The 16,232-nt window shown below is 47.5% G+C and overlaps 2 protein-coding genes across 4 annotated transcripts; one reads left to right on the top strand and one right to left on the bottom strand.

Annotated features, from left to right (window-relative positions):
* The first annotated feature begins 5,382 nt into the window (after positions 1-5,382).
* On the top strand, positions 5,383-13,519 carry Cenatac (centrosomal AT-AC splicing factor). 3 transcript variants are annotated; one of them, XM_036193302.1, is made up of 11 exons: positions 5,383-5,580; positions 5,678-5,841; positions 6,268-6,366; positions 10,163-10,229; positions 10,310-10,372; positions 10,666-10,730; positions 10,846-10,951; positions 11,388-11,418; positions 12,923-13,012; positions 13,125-13,257; positions 13,329-13,519. In XM_036193302.1, the coding sequence occupies exons 1-11, from the start codon at positions 5,461-5,463 to the stop codon at positions 13,387-13,389; spliced, it is 999 nt and encodes a 332-aa protein (XP_036049195.1). In that variant the 5' UTR covers positions 5,383-5,460; the 3' UTR covers positions 13,390-13,519. The 3 variants fall into 3 exon arrangements, with proteins under 3 accessions (XP_036049195.1, XP_036049194.1, XP_036049193.1); XM_036193301.1 differs by having other exon boundaries at positions 5,420-5,580; positions 10,825-10,951; XM_036193300.1 differs by having other exon boundaries at positions 5,420-5,580; positions 10,810-10,951.
* Positions 13,512-16,220, bottom strand: Rps25 (ribosomal protein S25). The gene is made up of 5 exons (XM_036193304.1): positions 16,135-16,220; positions 15,810-15,905; positions 14,764-14,947; positions 13,621-13,719; positions 13,512-13,532 (listed from the first exon to the last, which is right to left on the bottom strand). The coding sequence occupies exons 1-4, from the start codon at positions 16,135-16,137 to the stop codon at positions 13,625-13,627; spliced, it is 378 nt and encodes a 125-aa protein (XP_036049197.1). The 5' UTR covers positions 16,138-16,220; the 3' UTR covers positions 13,512-13,532; positions 13,621-13,624.
* Between the last annotated feature and the right edge of the window lie 12 nt (positions 16,221-16,232).

The following is a 16,232-nucleotide window of genomic DNA, read 5'->3' as shown; positions in this document are numbered from 1 at the left end:
AAGCTGAGCAGGCTAGAGCACACAGCCCCCACCCCACAGGGGCTCCTTTTCAGTGCTCCTGGCAACCGGGAGGACAACACGAAGGCATAAGTGGTGCTCGTGTCCAAATCCCCAGAGCGTAGCATGGGGTCTGTTAGGTTGTAAGGCTTCACTGTTGGCTATGAATAGTCACTTCTGCAGCAAGCAGTTTCTGTCTATCCCAGGAAGCACAGAGAAAGAGTAATTAGCTCTGGCTGCAGGAGCTAGAGAAGGCTTCTCACAGGAGGAGATACTTGGCACTGAGTGTTTTCCAGATCTGAAAAATAGTTAATTCATTTACACAAGTGCCCCAAGCTAACCCTGCTCAGTAGGATCAGCTCATGTTCCCAGGAAGCATAGGTAAAGGCTGCGGAAGGGGAGGGCAGAGAGGTGTGCGTGGGGAATGTCCAGAGAAGAGGATTCCCCCACTGTAAATTGGAAATGTACTAAATGTACCTAACGCAGAGAACTTCCTCATTCACCAAGATAGTAGACATGAGAGGATGGGTTGTTTGTCTTTTTTGTTTTGTATTTCAAGACAGGCTTTCTCTGTGTAGCTTTTTTTTTTTTTTTTTCTTTTTCTGAGCTGAGGATCGAACCTAGGGCCTTGTGCTGGCTAGGCAAGCGCTCTACCACTGAGCTAAATCCCTAATCCCCTCTGTGTAGCTTTTACAGCCTGTCCTGGAACTTGCTCTGTAGCCCAGGCTGGCCTCGAACTCACAGAGATCCACCTGCCTCTGCCTCTGCCTCTGCCTCCCGAGTGCTGGGATTAAGGGCGTGTGCCACCACTGCCCGGCAGTTGTTTATCTTGTGATCCCGGAGCTAACTGGGAGCTGTGGCTTATGCTGCTGCCAGCATCAAAAGAAAAGAAGCTGGGGGTGGAGAAAGGTCTCAGTGCGTAGAGTGGTACTGGCCATCCAGGTGGCAGCAGCGGTCTTGGCAGCGCACACCCTTTACCTAGGTGCCTAGCCTACACATCAAGTTCCAGGACAGCCAGGGCTGTCTCACAGAGAAACCCTGTCTTCAAAACAAAACGGATCTGTTGGGCGCTGGAGAGTTGACTCAATAGTTAAGAACACTTGCTGTTCTTACAAAGGACCCATGTTCAATACCCATCACCTCATAGAGGCTCACCACTTCCTCAGGCACCAAGCATGTATGTGATACACAGACATGCAGACAAAACATTTATGCACACAAAATAAAATAAATCTTTAAAAAAAGAAAATACTTTGTTGAGTAGTGGTGGCACACACCTTTAATCCAGAGGCAGGCAGATCTCTGTGAATCTGAGGCCAGTCTGGTAAAAAGAGTACTCTTGGCTGCTCTTCCAGAGGACCTGGGTTCAATTCCCTGTACCCACAGGTGTGGCTCACACCATCTGTAACTAGCTCCAGTTCCAGGGGAAATGACACCCACTTCCGACCTCCAAGGTCACTAGGGTTGCATGTAATGCACAGACATACATGCAGGCAAAACTCATACACATGTTAGGATGGAGGTTTGGGGACAAAAAAGTCTGCCCTCCCCCCAATCCAGCCAGAAGCCTTGCAGAAGCCCGTGTAAAACACTGGACAAAACAGACACTTAGTTCTGGATTCCAAAGTGACCACTGGACTCAGGACACACATACAGGACCCCCAAACCCAGGCAATGCTCCAATACCTTATCAAGCACATCACTGCCTCCCACCCCTTTCCAACAAGTCCAGCCTTGGGACTTCGTGAACCTCCTACTGTGAGACCCTAAATAAACCTGCCTTTTATCTTTTAATTTGGCTTAATTGGATTTATTGTATTAGCAGCAGAGAAGCAAATTCACATAAAATAAAAATTAGAGCTGGGGAGTGGTGGCACACACCTTTAATCCCAGCACTCAGGAGGCAGAACCAGGTGGATCTCTGTGAGTTCGAGGCCAGCCTGGGCTACAGAGTGAGTTCCAGGACAGGCTCCCAAAGCTACACAGAGAAACCCTGTTTTGAAAAACCAAACAACAACAACAACAAAAGCTGAGCATGGTAGCTTACACTTGGAATTCCAGCACTCAAAGTCTGAAGCAGGAAGATCTCTGAGTTAAGAGGCCAGCCTAGGTTACATAGCAAGATCTCAGTGAAAAGGGAGGGGGCAAGACAGAGACAGACAGAGAAAAGGAGAGAGAATGAGAACACACTTGTGCTGAGCAGATGGTTCAGTGGTGAAGCACAGTTGCTGCTGTTGCAGAAGACCCAGGTTCAGTTCTCAGAACCTGCTTAGTGGCTCACAACCCTCTGTAACTCCGGATCCAGAGGATCCAGCATCCTCTTCTGGTCTCTGAGGGCACCGGCAGACATGTGGTACATATCTATGCCTGCAGACAAAACACTCATGTACCTAAAAACCAACAGATACTTTTAGGAGAGAGAGAAGCTAGACATAGTAGCACATGGCTATCATTCTAGGAGGAAGCTGAGGTAAGAAGATCACTGAATCTGAGGCCACGCTGGTTGTGGGTAGTGAACGTGACAAGACTTTTCCTGGGAGACACACACACTCATCTCCAGGTAGGGAGTCTACAACAGACCAAGGCACAGATACCACCAAGGTCCAACTTGGTGAACCAATGAGCTTTATTGGGGTTACTACAGGAATATGGGTGAAGGGTTACTTTGTTTTTGTTTTTTAATTTTTGTTGTTTTTTTTTTTCCAGACAGGGTTTCTCTGTGTAGCTCTGGCTACCCTGGAACTTACTCTGTAGATCAGACTTGCCTAGAACTCACAGAGATCCACCAGCCTCTGCCTCCTGAGTGCTGGGATTAAAGGTGTGTACCACCACGCCTGGCAAGGGTGAAGGGCTGTTTACAGGAGCAGAAATGACTCCAAGACTTCTGTCTCACCAAAGCCCACCTCAGCATGGGAGACAGATCACAAAAGCTAGGAACCTGGAGCATGCTGTGCAGCCTGCTGGGAGAATGGGAGAGAAAACAAAATTCTGGGGTTGGCAACATATTTCTGTGGTGGAGTACTGGCGAAGCTTATGTGAGGCCCCGGGTTCCAGTCCCAGCACCACGAGTGAATGAATTCACAGTCACAACTATGAATTCCACAAAACAGTGCCTTTCATTTGGTAAACACTGAGAGCTCACTGTGTGCCACATAAAGCCACTTCATTGCCACTGCATTCCAGCTCCGATTTCAGAGCCTTGTAGAATATAGAGACTATATGACGAGGGAATGGAACGACATCAGTCCCAGGCATAGAAAATAGAGGGACAGACACGCTAAAGTGCATCGGCGCAACAGGACTATTGAATACTGCCAGGAAGAAAGATGGAGGCCAGGGGAGGGGAAGGGGATGAATCAAGGGAGTTGGGAATCACCTGGTAGGAAGCTCTGAATGGCATGCAGGGGGGGGTGGGGGTTACTCTGAAGGCAATTTAGTCATTAGTTACTAGACTAATCAGGAAAGTTGTTTTGGAGACTTTCCAAGGGTGACTGCAGAGGGTACATGAGTGAAGCAGGAAGAGATCTAATACTTGGAAACCAGTTAGATCTTACGTGGCTGGTGGGTCAGGGATGCACAGCGGTAATCCCAGCATCTGAGAGTGAAGGCAGGAAGGTCAGGAATCGAAGGTCATTCTCTGGCACACAGCAAGATTTAGACCAGCCTATGCTACGACCAGATCCTCTCTCAAAAAATAAATACAAAACAAAACAGATTTGACATGGCTCCGAGCAAGAAAAGAAGGATGTGAAAGAGATCTGCTGTGGCTTTTAAAACATCTCAGGAGTCCAGTGAATAAGACAGTTTACTCACTGGCTGTCTGTGGGACTGAGTAAAAGAGCCTTCTGGTTTTAGCTTGGTGGTTTCATTCTCTGGGAGATAAGTCACTGTTAAGTGTTATAGCTCTAAGAGGAAAGATTTCACCAGTGAAAGTGTTGGAGCTCCAAAGGAAAAGGTAATCTGGCAGTCGGGAGCCAAGGAATATCAAAAAGTCACACCACACAACAAACCTCACACAAGAGATTTATTGGGAAGGACACAGAGGATGCCTCTGCTCTGTGAGAGGCAGCAAAGAACTCATCAGGAGGCAGGCTTTATAGGGGGGGGGGCGCTTTCCTGGGTGCCCTGATTTTGGGGCAAGTTCAGGGACTGGTGGGATTCAGTGGCTTGATCTTGTTTGTTTGTTTGTTTGTTTGTTTGTTTGTTGTTGTTTTTCTGTAGGGTGGAGCTTGGCTGCCTGCTTCTTCCAGGGCAGGAAACAGCCATTCCACAGAGTAGTCTGAGGTCAGAGTTTACAGTCATGAAGAGAAAGATGTTGGATTCTGTTTCACAAGCCAAGTTCAAGTGGGAAATGAACACTTAGTGGTGGAGAATAGCAGGCAAGTAATTTCATAAACCAAATTGCAGAGGCCCAGGGAGTTCATAGTAATGGGGCAGACTGTAAACTACTTTGAGCAGCTTTGGAACAAATGAGGAAAACACATTCCTAGGGTGACATATGATGTAAGGGAACCCCCCCCCCCTTTCTTTTTATTTGATGTTCATTGGTGTTGTGCTTGCATGTATGCTGTGTGAGGATGTCAGAAGCCCTGGAACTGGAGTTACAGACAGGTGTGAGCCATGTGGGTGCTGGGAAATTGAACCAGGGTCCTCTAGAAGAGCAGTCAGTGCTCTTAGCAACTGGGCCATCTCTCCGGCGACATACAAGAATTTTTGCAAGGGCATTAGAGCAGGATTCACTTTAAGCATTAAAGTTTAAGGAACTAGACTACCAATCCAATGCTGGATTTCAAAGAATATTCTACTTCGGAGCATTTTTAAAGATTAAGGATTATCACCAGCAAGTCAACACTGCTGTGGAGTGACTGTAACTAGATCACAATCACTTAGACCAAGTGTTCCCCCTGCAGGCTTCCGGGAAGCTGGAGGTGCTTGGCTCCGCTGCTTAACACCTCTGTAGCCTTCCTCAGAGGTCCTCATTTCTTCCAAGTCGAATCTGTCTCTCGTGTGAAATGCCAATAATGCCAAACCACAAAACGTCAATGTGAGGATTCAGTAAGGTTGTTAACACAGAGCTGGGGGGACACAGTGTGCGCCCTGTAGTTACCGGTTCTGATTTGTTACGCTGTCTAACTGGGGTCTTTGTCAACGCCTAGAGAGTGTGTAGTCTGTGGGCCTGACTGGCGTGGACCCTGTCTCCTGTACCCACACGGAGTCCTTTGGCACGCCGCAGAACATCTGGGATGCTACTGATTCCGCCAGGTGATTTCTGCGGGCGCGTGGGCGGGGCGAGGGAGTGAATAGTCTGCGCAGCCGCAGAACTGATTGCAGTAGCGCCTACGGCCTCTAGAGGGGCCCGAGAGCTCCCGGGTTCGCCCCGCCCCGTCCCGCCCCGGGTGCGTCAGGGGTCAGTGGGTGGTGACAAACCGGTTGGCTGCGGAGGTGATCGCCGGTCCTGGGTCGATGGCGCCACCGCAGCGATGTCCTCTGTGTCGCCAAACTTTCTTCTGTGGTCGAGGACACGTCTACAGCCGCAAGCACCAGCGGCAGTTGAAGGGGGCCCTGGAGCGGCTTTTACCGCAGGTGCCGACGCGAGGCTGGGGGAGGCCGGGGATGCGAGCAGGGTAGCCAGGGCCCTCGGGCTGTGGTTTCAGGGTCCTAGCTGGCTTCTGGCCTGCAGGTGGAAGCTGCCCGCAAGGCCGTCCGTGCCGCCCAGGTAGAGCGCTATGTCCCCGAGCATGATCGGTGCTGCTGGTGTCCGTGCTGTGGCTGCCAAGTGCGAAAACACCTGAGCCACGGAAACCTGACAGTGCTGCACGGGGGTCTGCTGGAACATCTGGCCAGGTGACAGCTGGGGAACACCTGCCTCCCTCCCCCCCCCCCCCCCCCCCGTACGCACGAAGAGATGTACCCTCGTGTAGGGTGGAAAGTTAGAACTGAAGAGAGGAAGGTCGCTTTTGTGATTTAATTGGGGTGGATGCATTGAATTACCTTGTCAACCTTGGAACATAGCGAGGGGGGAGGGCTTAGCATTCACTACCGTCGTCTTGTTAGGAAAGCCGACTTGCCCTCCTTCCACCATCTCACACTTTATTGAAGGAAACGAATCCCGAGATTGAGATCTTGAAGAGGTTGATGATAAATAGTATTCTTCTCTCTGCCTTGTCCAAGGAAGCAACCCAGATGCTGGTCTGTGTTACTCACCTCATGCTCTGATACCCAGTACTGCCTTACTGTCTAGCTAAGATTACTGTTCCTCTTCATTCTCAGCCCAGAGCATAAGAAAGCCACCAACAGATTCTGGTGGGAGAACAAGGCCAATGCCCAGATGAAAGAGAAGTTTCTGATCTCCCCCCAGGATTATGCACGGTAAGTCACCTGTTATAAGAGATAAAGTAGCAAAGTGAATTCTCCAGATCTTTGTCAGGCACAAAATCTTCTTCAAATTGCAAAGTTCCAAGGGAGTGTGGTGGTTCACATCTGTATCCAGGACTAGGGAGGCTTAGAGTGGATTCTTGAGAGTTCAAAGCCAGCCTGGGACAGAATGAGACCTTATCTCAAAACAAGTACAAATTTGGGAAGTTCAGAGTCAAGTGTGTTGGTGCAGACTCATAGGCTCCAGTGCCCAGCTGAATCAGGAGAATCTCAAGTTCCAGGACAGCCAAAGCTACATGTCTCAACACACCCAAAATAAGGAAGTGTCTTGGGAAGTCCAGTAGGGATTGCATTATCTGTTTTCATAGCACTTTTTATTAATATGCCCCTGATAAGTCTATATTGAACATGCACACACACAAAGATGTGATGACTGGGTATGGTGCCTTAGACCTAGAGTCCCTGCTGTTTGGAAGGCTGAGACAAGAGGATTGCTGGCCTCAGAGGTCAGAAGAGGGCATCTGGTCCTCTGGAACTGGAGTCACAGATGCTTTGAGCTGCCATGTAGCACTTTAAACCTGGGTCTCTGAAGAGCAGCTAGTACTTTTAACCTCTGCGCTGTCTTTCCAGCCTCCTGAATAGGGTCTTTGATTAGTGAATAAAGATATGTAGAAACTTACTATTGAGGGTGATGAATTCTTTTTCTTTTTCTTTCTTTCTTTTCTTTCTTTCTTTCTTTTTTTTTTTTTTTAGTTTTTCAAGACAGATTTTCTCTGTCTGGATCTCGCTCTGTAGACCAGGCTGACCTTGAACTCACAGAGATCTGCCTGGCTCTGCCCACACCCAGCAAATTCTTTTTCTTTCAGGAGACATTCTTTTCTTTCTTTTAAAGTAATTTGTTTAAATTTATTTTATGTGCATTGGTGTGAAGGTATCAGATCCACTGCGACTGGAGTTACAGGTAGTTGTGAGCTGCCACGTGGGTGCTGGGAATTGAACCCAGGTCCTCTGAAAGAGCACCCAGTGTTCTTAACCACTGAGCCATCTCTCCAGCCCCAGAGACAAGGTTTCTTTATGTAGTCCTGGAATTCACTATGTAGATCAGGCTGGCTTTGAACTCACAGAGATCTGCCTGCCTCTGCCACCCAAGTGCTGGAACTAAAGGCGTGTGCTACCACATTAACTTACCCTTCTAAGTAAGAGAAAAAAAAGCAAGTGTAAAAATGCACCCAAATGCAGATTACAGGTACACACCTATAATCCCCACCAAGAAGGCTAGGACAGGAGGATTGCCTAGCCTTGCTTGTTTTGAGACAGGGTCTCACTATATAACCCATGCTGGCCTCAAACTCAAGATCTTCTTGTCTCCTTTCTCAGTGGTGGTATTAGTTAAGACTTTTCTTTTATGTGTAGGAGCATTTGGCTGTATTGTATGTATGGATGCTATGAACGTGCAGTGCCTGCAGAGGCCAGAAGACAATGTCAGATGCCCTAGAACTGGAGTTACACAGTTGTGAGCCACCATGTGGGTATAAAAAACCAAAACCAGATCCTCCCCAAGAACATCAAGTGCTCTTAACCTCTGAGCCATCTCTCCAGCCCTTATTTTTAACAATGTTGGGGAGGGGAGAAACGGTGTGTGAATGCAGGTGTCCTTGGAGGCCAGAGAGATGGTTTCGTGGAGCTGGTGTTACAGGCAGTTGTGAGCAGTCCCACATGTGTGTTAGAAACTGAACTTGTGCTGTATGTAAGAATGGTATGTGCTCTTAACTTCCAAGAGCCATCTCTCCAAGCCAATAGTGGTACTTTTTTTTTTTATAGATTTATTTTTAAAAAGAAGTCTGTGCAGTGGTAGCATACCCCTTTAATCCCAGCACTCAGGAGGCAGAGGCATGCTGATCTCCGAGTTTGAGGCCTTCCTGGTCTACAGAGTGAGTTCCAAGACAGCCATAGCTACACAGAGAAAGCCTATCTCAAAAAAAAAAAAAAAAAAAAAAAAAAAATCAGGCAGTGGTGGCACACCCCTTAATCCCAGCACTTGGGAGGCAGAGGCAGGCAGATCTCTGTGAGTTTGAGGCCAGCCTGGTCTACAGAGTTTCAGGACAGGCTCCAAAGCTACACAGAGAAACCCTGTCCTGTCTTGAAAAACCACACACACACACACACACACACACACACACACACACACACACACACACGAAAAGGATTATTATTTTGTGTTTGTGTATATATGTGTGTCTATGTCTGTTGGGTATGTGCACATGCGTGCTACTGTACAAGGAGGTCAGAGCGTCATATCCCCCTAGATCTGGAGTTACAGGTGGTTGGCAGCTGCCCAGCATGGGTGCTGAGAACTAAAGGAGTGGACTGGTAGATGGCATGTGCTTTTTACAACAGTTATGAGTGCTGGGTTACTAGCATGTGTGTCTGTTCACCATTTGTAGGCCTGATGCCCTCTAAAGCTGGAAGAGCTCCCCTGGAACTGGAGTCAGAGTCTAGTGAGCCACCATGTGGGTGCCAGGAATCAAACCTGAGTTCTGTAGAAGAGCAGCCAGTGCTCTTAACCACTGAGGCATCTCTCCAGCCCCACTTTTTAAGTATTGTAATATCAGACAAATACAAATGTGTTGTTGGGGACCAGAGTTTTCACTGTGGCATGTGAAAAGTGGAGGGATTTAACTAGGAAAATATTCTATGAACTCTTCAGGCATAAAGGCTAAGTGGTCAAGAGTGGTATTGGTAACAGACTAAGTGCTGGCAGTTCATGTGCCTTCTAATAAACAGTGGAGGTAAGCAGTGTAATATTTCTGTCAGAGACTGTTAACCTGAATCCAGCACAGGACAACTGCAGGGCCTGGAGATGATGCCTCGGCAGTTAAGAGGACTTGCCACTCTTGCAGAAGACTTGAGTTCAGTTTTCACCATGCACTAGTTGTGAAACTCACAACCACCTCTAACTCCAGCTCCAAGGGATCCAACACTCCCTTTTGGTTTCCAAGGAAACTAGACATGCATGTGGTGTACAGACATGTATGCAGGCAAAACAACCATACTTGTAAAAATAAAAGATCTGCTAGGCAGCGGTGGTGCACGCCTTTAATCCCAGCACTTGGGATGAAGAGGCAGGCAGATCTCTGTGAGTTCAAGGCCAGCCTGGGCTACAGAGTGAGTTCCAGGACAGCTAGGGCTACACAGTGAAACCCTGTCTTGCAAAACCAAAACAAACAAACAAATAAATAAAAAAAACTAAGTCTTTCAAAAGAAAGTAAATGAAGGGTGAATTATGGAGCATAGCAGTGTTACCAGCGTACCCAGCTGAGAGGTACAGGTGCTCATTTTACCAGTTTTGTAAGCTGAGCATGGTGGTTACGCTCTGTAATCTCAGCACATAACTGGCCGAGGTGGGAGTTCTGTGCTAGTCTAAGCTGTGCAATGAGACTGTCTCAATTTTCTTCCCTTAGAATTAAAAACTCTCTACTGAAATATACTTTATAACTAGTGGGGCTGGAGTTCTAGGCCAATTTATCTCTTTCCATTTATTTTATCTTTAATTTAATCTTTCCATTAATTTCATTTAAATTAATCTTTCCATTAATTTATCTTTCTTTTTTTTACCCTGAGACAGAGTTTCCCTGTGTAATAGCTCTGGCTGTCTTGAAATTCACTTTGTAGACCAGGCTGGCTTCGAATTCACAGGGATCCGCCTGCCTCTGCTTCCTAAGTGCTGGGATCAAAGGCATGTGCCACCACCGTCTGGCCTCCAATATTTTTGTAATTCTTTTATTTTTAGGTTTAAGAAATCCATGGTGAAGGGCTTGGATTCTTATGAAGAAAAGGAGGACGAGGTGATTAAAGAGGTAAGAGGTGGGAAGAAAGGCCTCTGAAAAGGACCTCTCCCCATGATCCTGAACCACCTTAAGCATTCTTTCTTTCACAGATGGCGGCTCAGATCCGCGAGGCAGAACAGAGTCGGCAGGAAGTGGTCCGATCTGTCTTAGAGGTTGGTTTCCCTCCGAGGACCCAGAGCAGTATCCAAATCCACTGATGCCCGGCTTCCCCCGTCCAGCGTTTTGACTGTCAGCTCTTCTCAGAGAATGGGTCACAAGTCCATACGCCTCAATTCCCTTCCCTGTCCACTGGGGCAGGGCACCTCAGTGGAGATGTGGGCAGGGCTGAGAGTTGACAAAATGGGCGATATCCTCCATAAGATACCGGGGTCTGGAGTGTGGGGGCATGGCCCAGGCAGGCTCTTAAGCACCTTAGACACATTTATTTTTCCTGAATCAAACTCAGCCTCAGGCAGAGCCAGATCCAGAAGAGGGCTCTTCGGCACCTGGAAGCTGGAAAGCAACCAACGGGTAAGTTGTCAGGGAACTTCTTGAGTTGGATGCTGGAAAACGGGAACAGCTCTGACCTTTGCCATCCTCACTGCTCAAGGACCTCATCTGCCAGCCCGGCTCCCCTGTCTTTCAGCCATGTAGCCTCCAGCTCACAGCAGGTATCACACTTGGACCTGCAAGGTGTTCCAGAGCTTGACTGGATGGAGACAGGACAGCACCTGACGTTCATTGGCCATCAGGTACAGGTGCAATGGACAAGCAAACCGGAAGTGGTCACTGACCCCTCAGCTGTTTTGGCTTTTCTACCTGTTGTAGCCATCTGCAGCTCCTCTTGGTTTTCCCTTACTATACTCTTCTGTGGTAGTGTTCCTAGACTCCATTGCAACCTTTCAGGGTGATCTTTTCGTAACAGCCTCACAACGTACTCTTGATAGAGGGTGTCCACACTTGGGTACCCCTGCAGGCATCTGACATTATGTCCTACCACCCTGCTGTTGAATCCTAGCACCCCCTTCATATTGCTGTGTCTTTATTGACTGACTTTACCTCCTGTCTACCTACCTCAGTCCCACCTTGGGGCTGTTTGCAGTGACTGGAGTCACTGACGTTTGCTGTCTCTAGCTTTGAGTACTGTGCCTCACAGTTTTCTCATCTCGTATCTTATTTTCACCACAGGATACAGCTGGAGTTGGGAACATTCACTCAGGTAAGTTTCTGAGCACTATTTCCATGTTTCTATGTCTGCAAGATAATTTTGGGGTTTTTTGTTGTTGAGACAGGGTCTCAATTTGTAGCCATGACAGGGGATGGCCTGCAACTCCAGAGATCAGCTGTTTTGATACAGGTTAATCCTTAGCTCATGCTGGCCCTGAGCTCCTGCCACAACTTCTCAAGTGCTAGAATTAGACACTGTCCCTATCTGACCTGTTTGCTATTTGCTTTTTTTTTTTTTTTTTGGCTTTTCGAGACAGGGTTTCTGTGTAGCTTTGTGCCTTTCCTGGATCTCACTTGGTAGGTAGCCCAGGCTGACCTCGAACTCACAAAGATCCGCCAGCCTCTGCCTCCCAAGTGCTGGGATTAAAGGCGTGCGCCACCACCGCCCAAAATGCTATTTGCTTTTTAAATAAAGCCTTAAAAAAAAAAAAAAAAAAAAGCCTGTTTTGCCAGGGTGGTGGTGGCCCACACCTTTAATCCCAGCACTCAGGATGTAGAGGCTGGCAGATCTCAGAGTTCAAGGCCAGCCTGTTCTACAGAGTGAGTTCCAGGACAGCCAAGTATTTGTATCCAGAATAGATCAAAACTTGCAAGAGCTGAGGAAATGGCTCAGTTAAAGTATTGCTGTGCAAGCCTGATGACCAGCCTCCAATCCCCAGCACCTACACAAAAGTCAGGCATGACCCCTTAGCAGTAAGAGCTCACTGACTAGCCACACTGGCTGAAACCAAGCTTATTTATTTCAGTGGCTTGTTTTTCTCTGGGTAGCTTTGGAGCCTGTCCTGGAATTAAAGGTGTTTGACACCACAGCCAATAGAGCAATAGAGAAACCTGTAAGTCCAGCACTTGGGAAGCTGAGGAAGAAAGACTTGATTTTGAAGTCAGCTTGAACTGTATCGGCAAACCAGCTCCAAAAGGAATAAAAAGCCAGCCAAAACTATTGTTTATTAGCCAAATGGAAATGAGCTACTGCTACACAAAGTGACTAAAATATTAACTGCACCAAGTGCTTAGCTGTTATGAGAAGGAACTTCTGTAATCCTTCAAGGAGTGTAATAACACTAACCTTGAGAGTTCAGCATATACTTGCACATACCCTTTCACTTCCAAAAGCATGTGCCATCACCACTGGCTTGTCTTTAAACAGGATCTATTATTACATAGCCAGGGCTGTTCTGGAACTTGCTCTATAGACCAGGCTAGCCTCTCAAGGCAGAATTTAGGACCTAGGTTCAATAGCCAGTACCTCACAACCACCCAGAACCCCAATTCCAGGGAATCCAATCCTTCTTGGAATTTTTGCAGGCACCAGGCATGCACATGGCACAGACATACCCACAGGAAAATACACACAAAAAAATGGAGGAAAAAAAAAAAAAGGCATCAGAGAATATGGTTTCAGTTACTCCCAGGCCTGACTCCAGAAACCCAGCTTTTTATTTTTGAGCACTCCTGGCTGGAACATGCTCCATAGTAAAGGGCTTTCCTTGTTCTAGGTGCTGTGCCTCCATGGATGATTCAAGAGGAGGAACACAGCTCTGGGAACCTACCAATAGGCCCTTCCTATGAAGAATTTCTCAAAGAACGTAAGCACACTACTTCCTATTCCATGCCATTCCCTAAGCAGGCTACAGTACGGTGTCAACAGACCCACCTACTGAGCAGAGACCAGCCACTCAACACATTTCCTGTTTGCAGAGGAAAAACAGAAACTGAAGAAACTCCCCCCAGAGCGAGTTGGGGCCAACTTTGACCACAGCTCCACCACCAGTGCAGGCTGGTTGCCCTCTTTTGGCAGAGTCTGGAATAACGGACGACGCTGGCAGTCCAGGTATGTGTCCAGACTCTCATCAGCCACTTCCTAATATTTGTTAATCTTGCTGAGTCTTCATTTCTTTTTAGGCATCAATTCAAAACGGAAGCCGCAACAAGAAACAAGCAGTCACATAAAGGAAAAAGTTGAAGGCTCCCGGCTCAGCCAACAAACCCATTCCAACTATTATTCCTAAAACCTTTCTTAGGAAAGTTGCCTTTCTTAGGAAACACAAACACCCGTTCATTTGATTTAATAAAGTTTTATTTTTCCAAACGTACAGCTGATTGAACCTGAAAAAGAGAGAGGAGAATTAAAGTCAGAATCTGTATCTCAGGGGGAGTACAGTTATTTGAACACCAAGAGACCTCGGGTTCTCACCTGTTCAAGCATCTTCGCCAGCAGCTGGGGCATCTCCACCCTTTGTGTTTCTAGTGTAAATGACTTGGGCTCTGTGCTTTGAAACTAGCTTGATAAGTCCTAGGAAGAAAGGGTAAGGCTTTTAAGTTATGTGTTTGAAGGTTTGCCTGCATGAATGTATGTGCAAGTGTGTGCCTGGTATCTGAGAAGGCCATCTGGAACTGCTGTACAGGGTTTTGAGCCATGTCTCCAACCCCAAGGCCATGATCCCCACCCCCCTCCCCACAGCTGAAACCTTGCTAGGCAAGGGCTCTAATTACTGAGCTAAATCCCCAACCCCAAGGCCATGATTTTTATAACTTTTCTTTCCCAAAGAGAATTACTTAGCAGTTGGACCCTAAGTTCTTAGGGTGGTATTTGAAAGAGGGTCTCTCTCTCTATAGCCCAAGCTGGCCTGGGAATTAGGATCCTTTGAACCTTCAATGTGCTGGGATCGAGTGTGAGCTGCTTTTAGGATTTACGAGTGAAAAGTCAACTACCTGGAATCAGTTTTCTCCTTCCACCCCATTGAGGCAGAGCTCTCCTGCTTCTACAGAGCACTACACTAGGCTAGCTGGCCTGAGAGCTCCTGGCTGATTCTCCAGTCTCTGCCAGTGTTGGGATTAAGTCACTACACCAGGCTCTCTAAGACATGTACTTCTATACCAATGTAATCTTCCAGACCCTTAGTATGAATGACAACACCCAGCCCCACCACTTCAGTCGGTGTATTTAATAAAAATTACTATAGCCAAAACATGAGAGGTGGGAGAATAATTTCCCTGGGCTACACAGTGACATGACATCCCTAATGGCATATTGGTGCTTGCCTTTAATCCCAAAACCCAAGAAGCAGAAAAGGTCAGTAATTCAAGGCCAACCTTGACACATAAGACCCTGTCAATAGAGGTAGGCGGTGGCAGCACACACCTTTAATCCCAGCACTTGGGAGACAGAGGCAGGCAGATCTCTTCCAGCTTGAGGCCAGCCTGATTTACAAAGGCATTCCAGGAGGGCCAACACAGAGAAACTATCTCAAGAAATATGTATGTTTAAAAAGCTTTCCTGGTAGTGCTGCCAACAAGAAAACCCGCTCCACAAAACACACAGGTCACTATCTTTCACCTTTACTGAGTAGCTCCTGGAGGGCTGCCCTGGCCAAGGAACCGCGAATCTTCAGTCTCTCAGAGACCACAGCTGGAGTGATGAGCTTGTAGTTGGGAACCTCCTTACAAAGTTTGTCGTATGTAGCTTTGTCAAACAGGACCAGATTGTTGAGCTTGTCCCGAACTTTGCCTTTGGACCACTTCTGCTCGTTAGAACAAGAAAAGAGCACTGGTCAGGAATTCTGGCAGAGCTATCCTTTCCCAAATAACACAAGTCTGAGAAACCTCTTGTTGTCATCTCAGGTAAGTTAAGGACTTCAAACTAAGTAACACCGCCTGGTAACAAAAAAATTCTACAGCACCTGTTATAACGTTGTAGTTTGAAACAAAGACTTTATACTCATTTCCCCGTTTAAAGATTTGTTTATTTATTATGTACACAGAAGAGGGCACCAGATCTCATTACAGATTACCATCTGAGCGCTGGGAATTGAACAGATGAACAGAAGGTGCTCTTAACCTAGGAGCCATCTCTCTAGTCCCACTTCCCCGTTTAAAGCAGTGGTTCTCAACCTAGGGTTCGTATAGCACATATTTACATTATGTGCTTTTGGGGGGGGGGTGTATTTTTCGAGACAGGGTTTCTCTGCATTATTATTATTAACTGTAGCAAAATTACGCCGGGCGGTGGTGGCCTCTAATCCCAGTACTCGGGAGTCAGAAGGATCAGAGTTCCACACCAGCCTGGTCTACAGAGCAAGTTCCAGGACAGCCAGGGCTGTTACACAGTGACCCTCTCTCAAAAAACCAAAAACAAACCCCGCAATTATGGGGTAGCAACGAATTTTAATTTTATGGTTGGGGGGTCATCACAACATGAGGAATTGTATTAAAGGGTCGCAGCATTCGGAAAGTCGAGGACCACTGTTTTGAAGGTTTACAACCGCATTCTTGAAATAACGACAAGATAGGAATAAAGTCAACAAGGGAAAAGAAAACAATCCCAGCACAGGTTCACGAAAGGTCCCCTCCAGAATCATCCTTATTACAAATGGCCACCCCTACCTTCTTTTTGGCCTTGCCACCAGACTTATTTACTGGGTCTTTGTCTTTTTTGGCCGACTTTCCAGCATCTTTCTTCTTCTTGTCATCCTTGGGCGGCTAGGGGAAGAAAGCGGGGTGCAGGCTGGTCATTGGTGGCCCCCGTCTCCCCGATTGGTGTATCTCACCCACCCATGGCGGCGGCGCCGGAGCACATGGAGGCAGTGCCCGCGGCAGCCCCGAGACGCAGCCCGGCACATCACGAACCGCTCCGTGCAGCGTCCCCTTCACCGCCCCCCAGCACCGCTCGGCCCTCTGATCCCTGCTGCTCAACATTCGCGAGCCTCACCATGATGAAGCTCGGAGAGTGGCGACGACCACTGCAGCCTCCCTAAGATGTCGGAAAAAAAGGAAGCCCGGCTCGCCAACAGTCCCAGAAACCCCAGC

This window comes from Onychomys torridus, chromosome 7 (genome assembly GCF_903995425.1).
Source record: "Onychomys torridus chromosome 7, mOncTor1.1, whole genome shotgun sequence".
In the NCBI taxonomy this organism is placed as follows: Eukaryota; Metazoa; Chordata; class Mammalia; order Rodentia; family Cricetidae; genus Onychomys; species Onychomys torridus.
Note: the sequence above shows the minus strand (reverse complement) of the source record. Positions and strands in the feature narration are given on the sequence as shown.

Coding starts and splice junctions, on each gene's coding strand:
- Cenatac (XM_036193300.1), top strand. CDS start 5,461: ATGGCGCCACCGCAGCGATGTCCTCTGTGTCGCCAAACTTTCTTCTGT. Junction 10,952..11,387: donor TGACGTTCATTGGCCATCAG/GTACAGGTGCAA, acceptor TTTTCACCACAG/GATACAGCTGGAGTTGGGAA. Junction 13,258..13,328: donor GGACGACGCTGGCAGTCCAG/GTATGTGTCCAG, acceptor ATTTCTTTTTAG/GCATCAATTCAAAACGGAAG.
- Rps25 (XM_036193304.1), bottom strand. Junction 14,948..15,809: donor GTGGCAAGGCCAAAAAGAAG/GTAGGGGTGGCC, acceptor TCTAACGAGCAG/AAGTGGTCCAAAGGCAAAGT. Junction 13,720..14,763: donor CCAGGAGCTACTCAGTAAAG/GTGAAAGATAGT, acceptor CTTTCTTCCTAG/GACTTATCAAGCTAGTTTCA.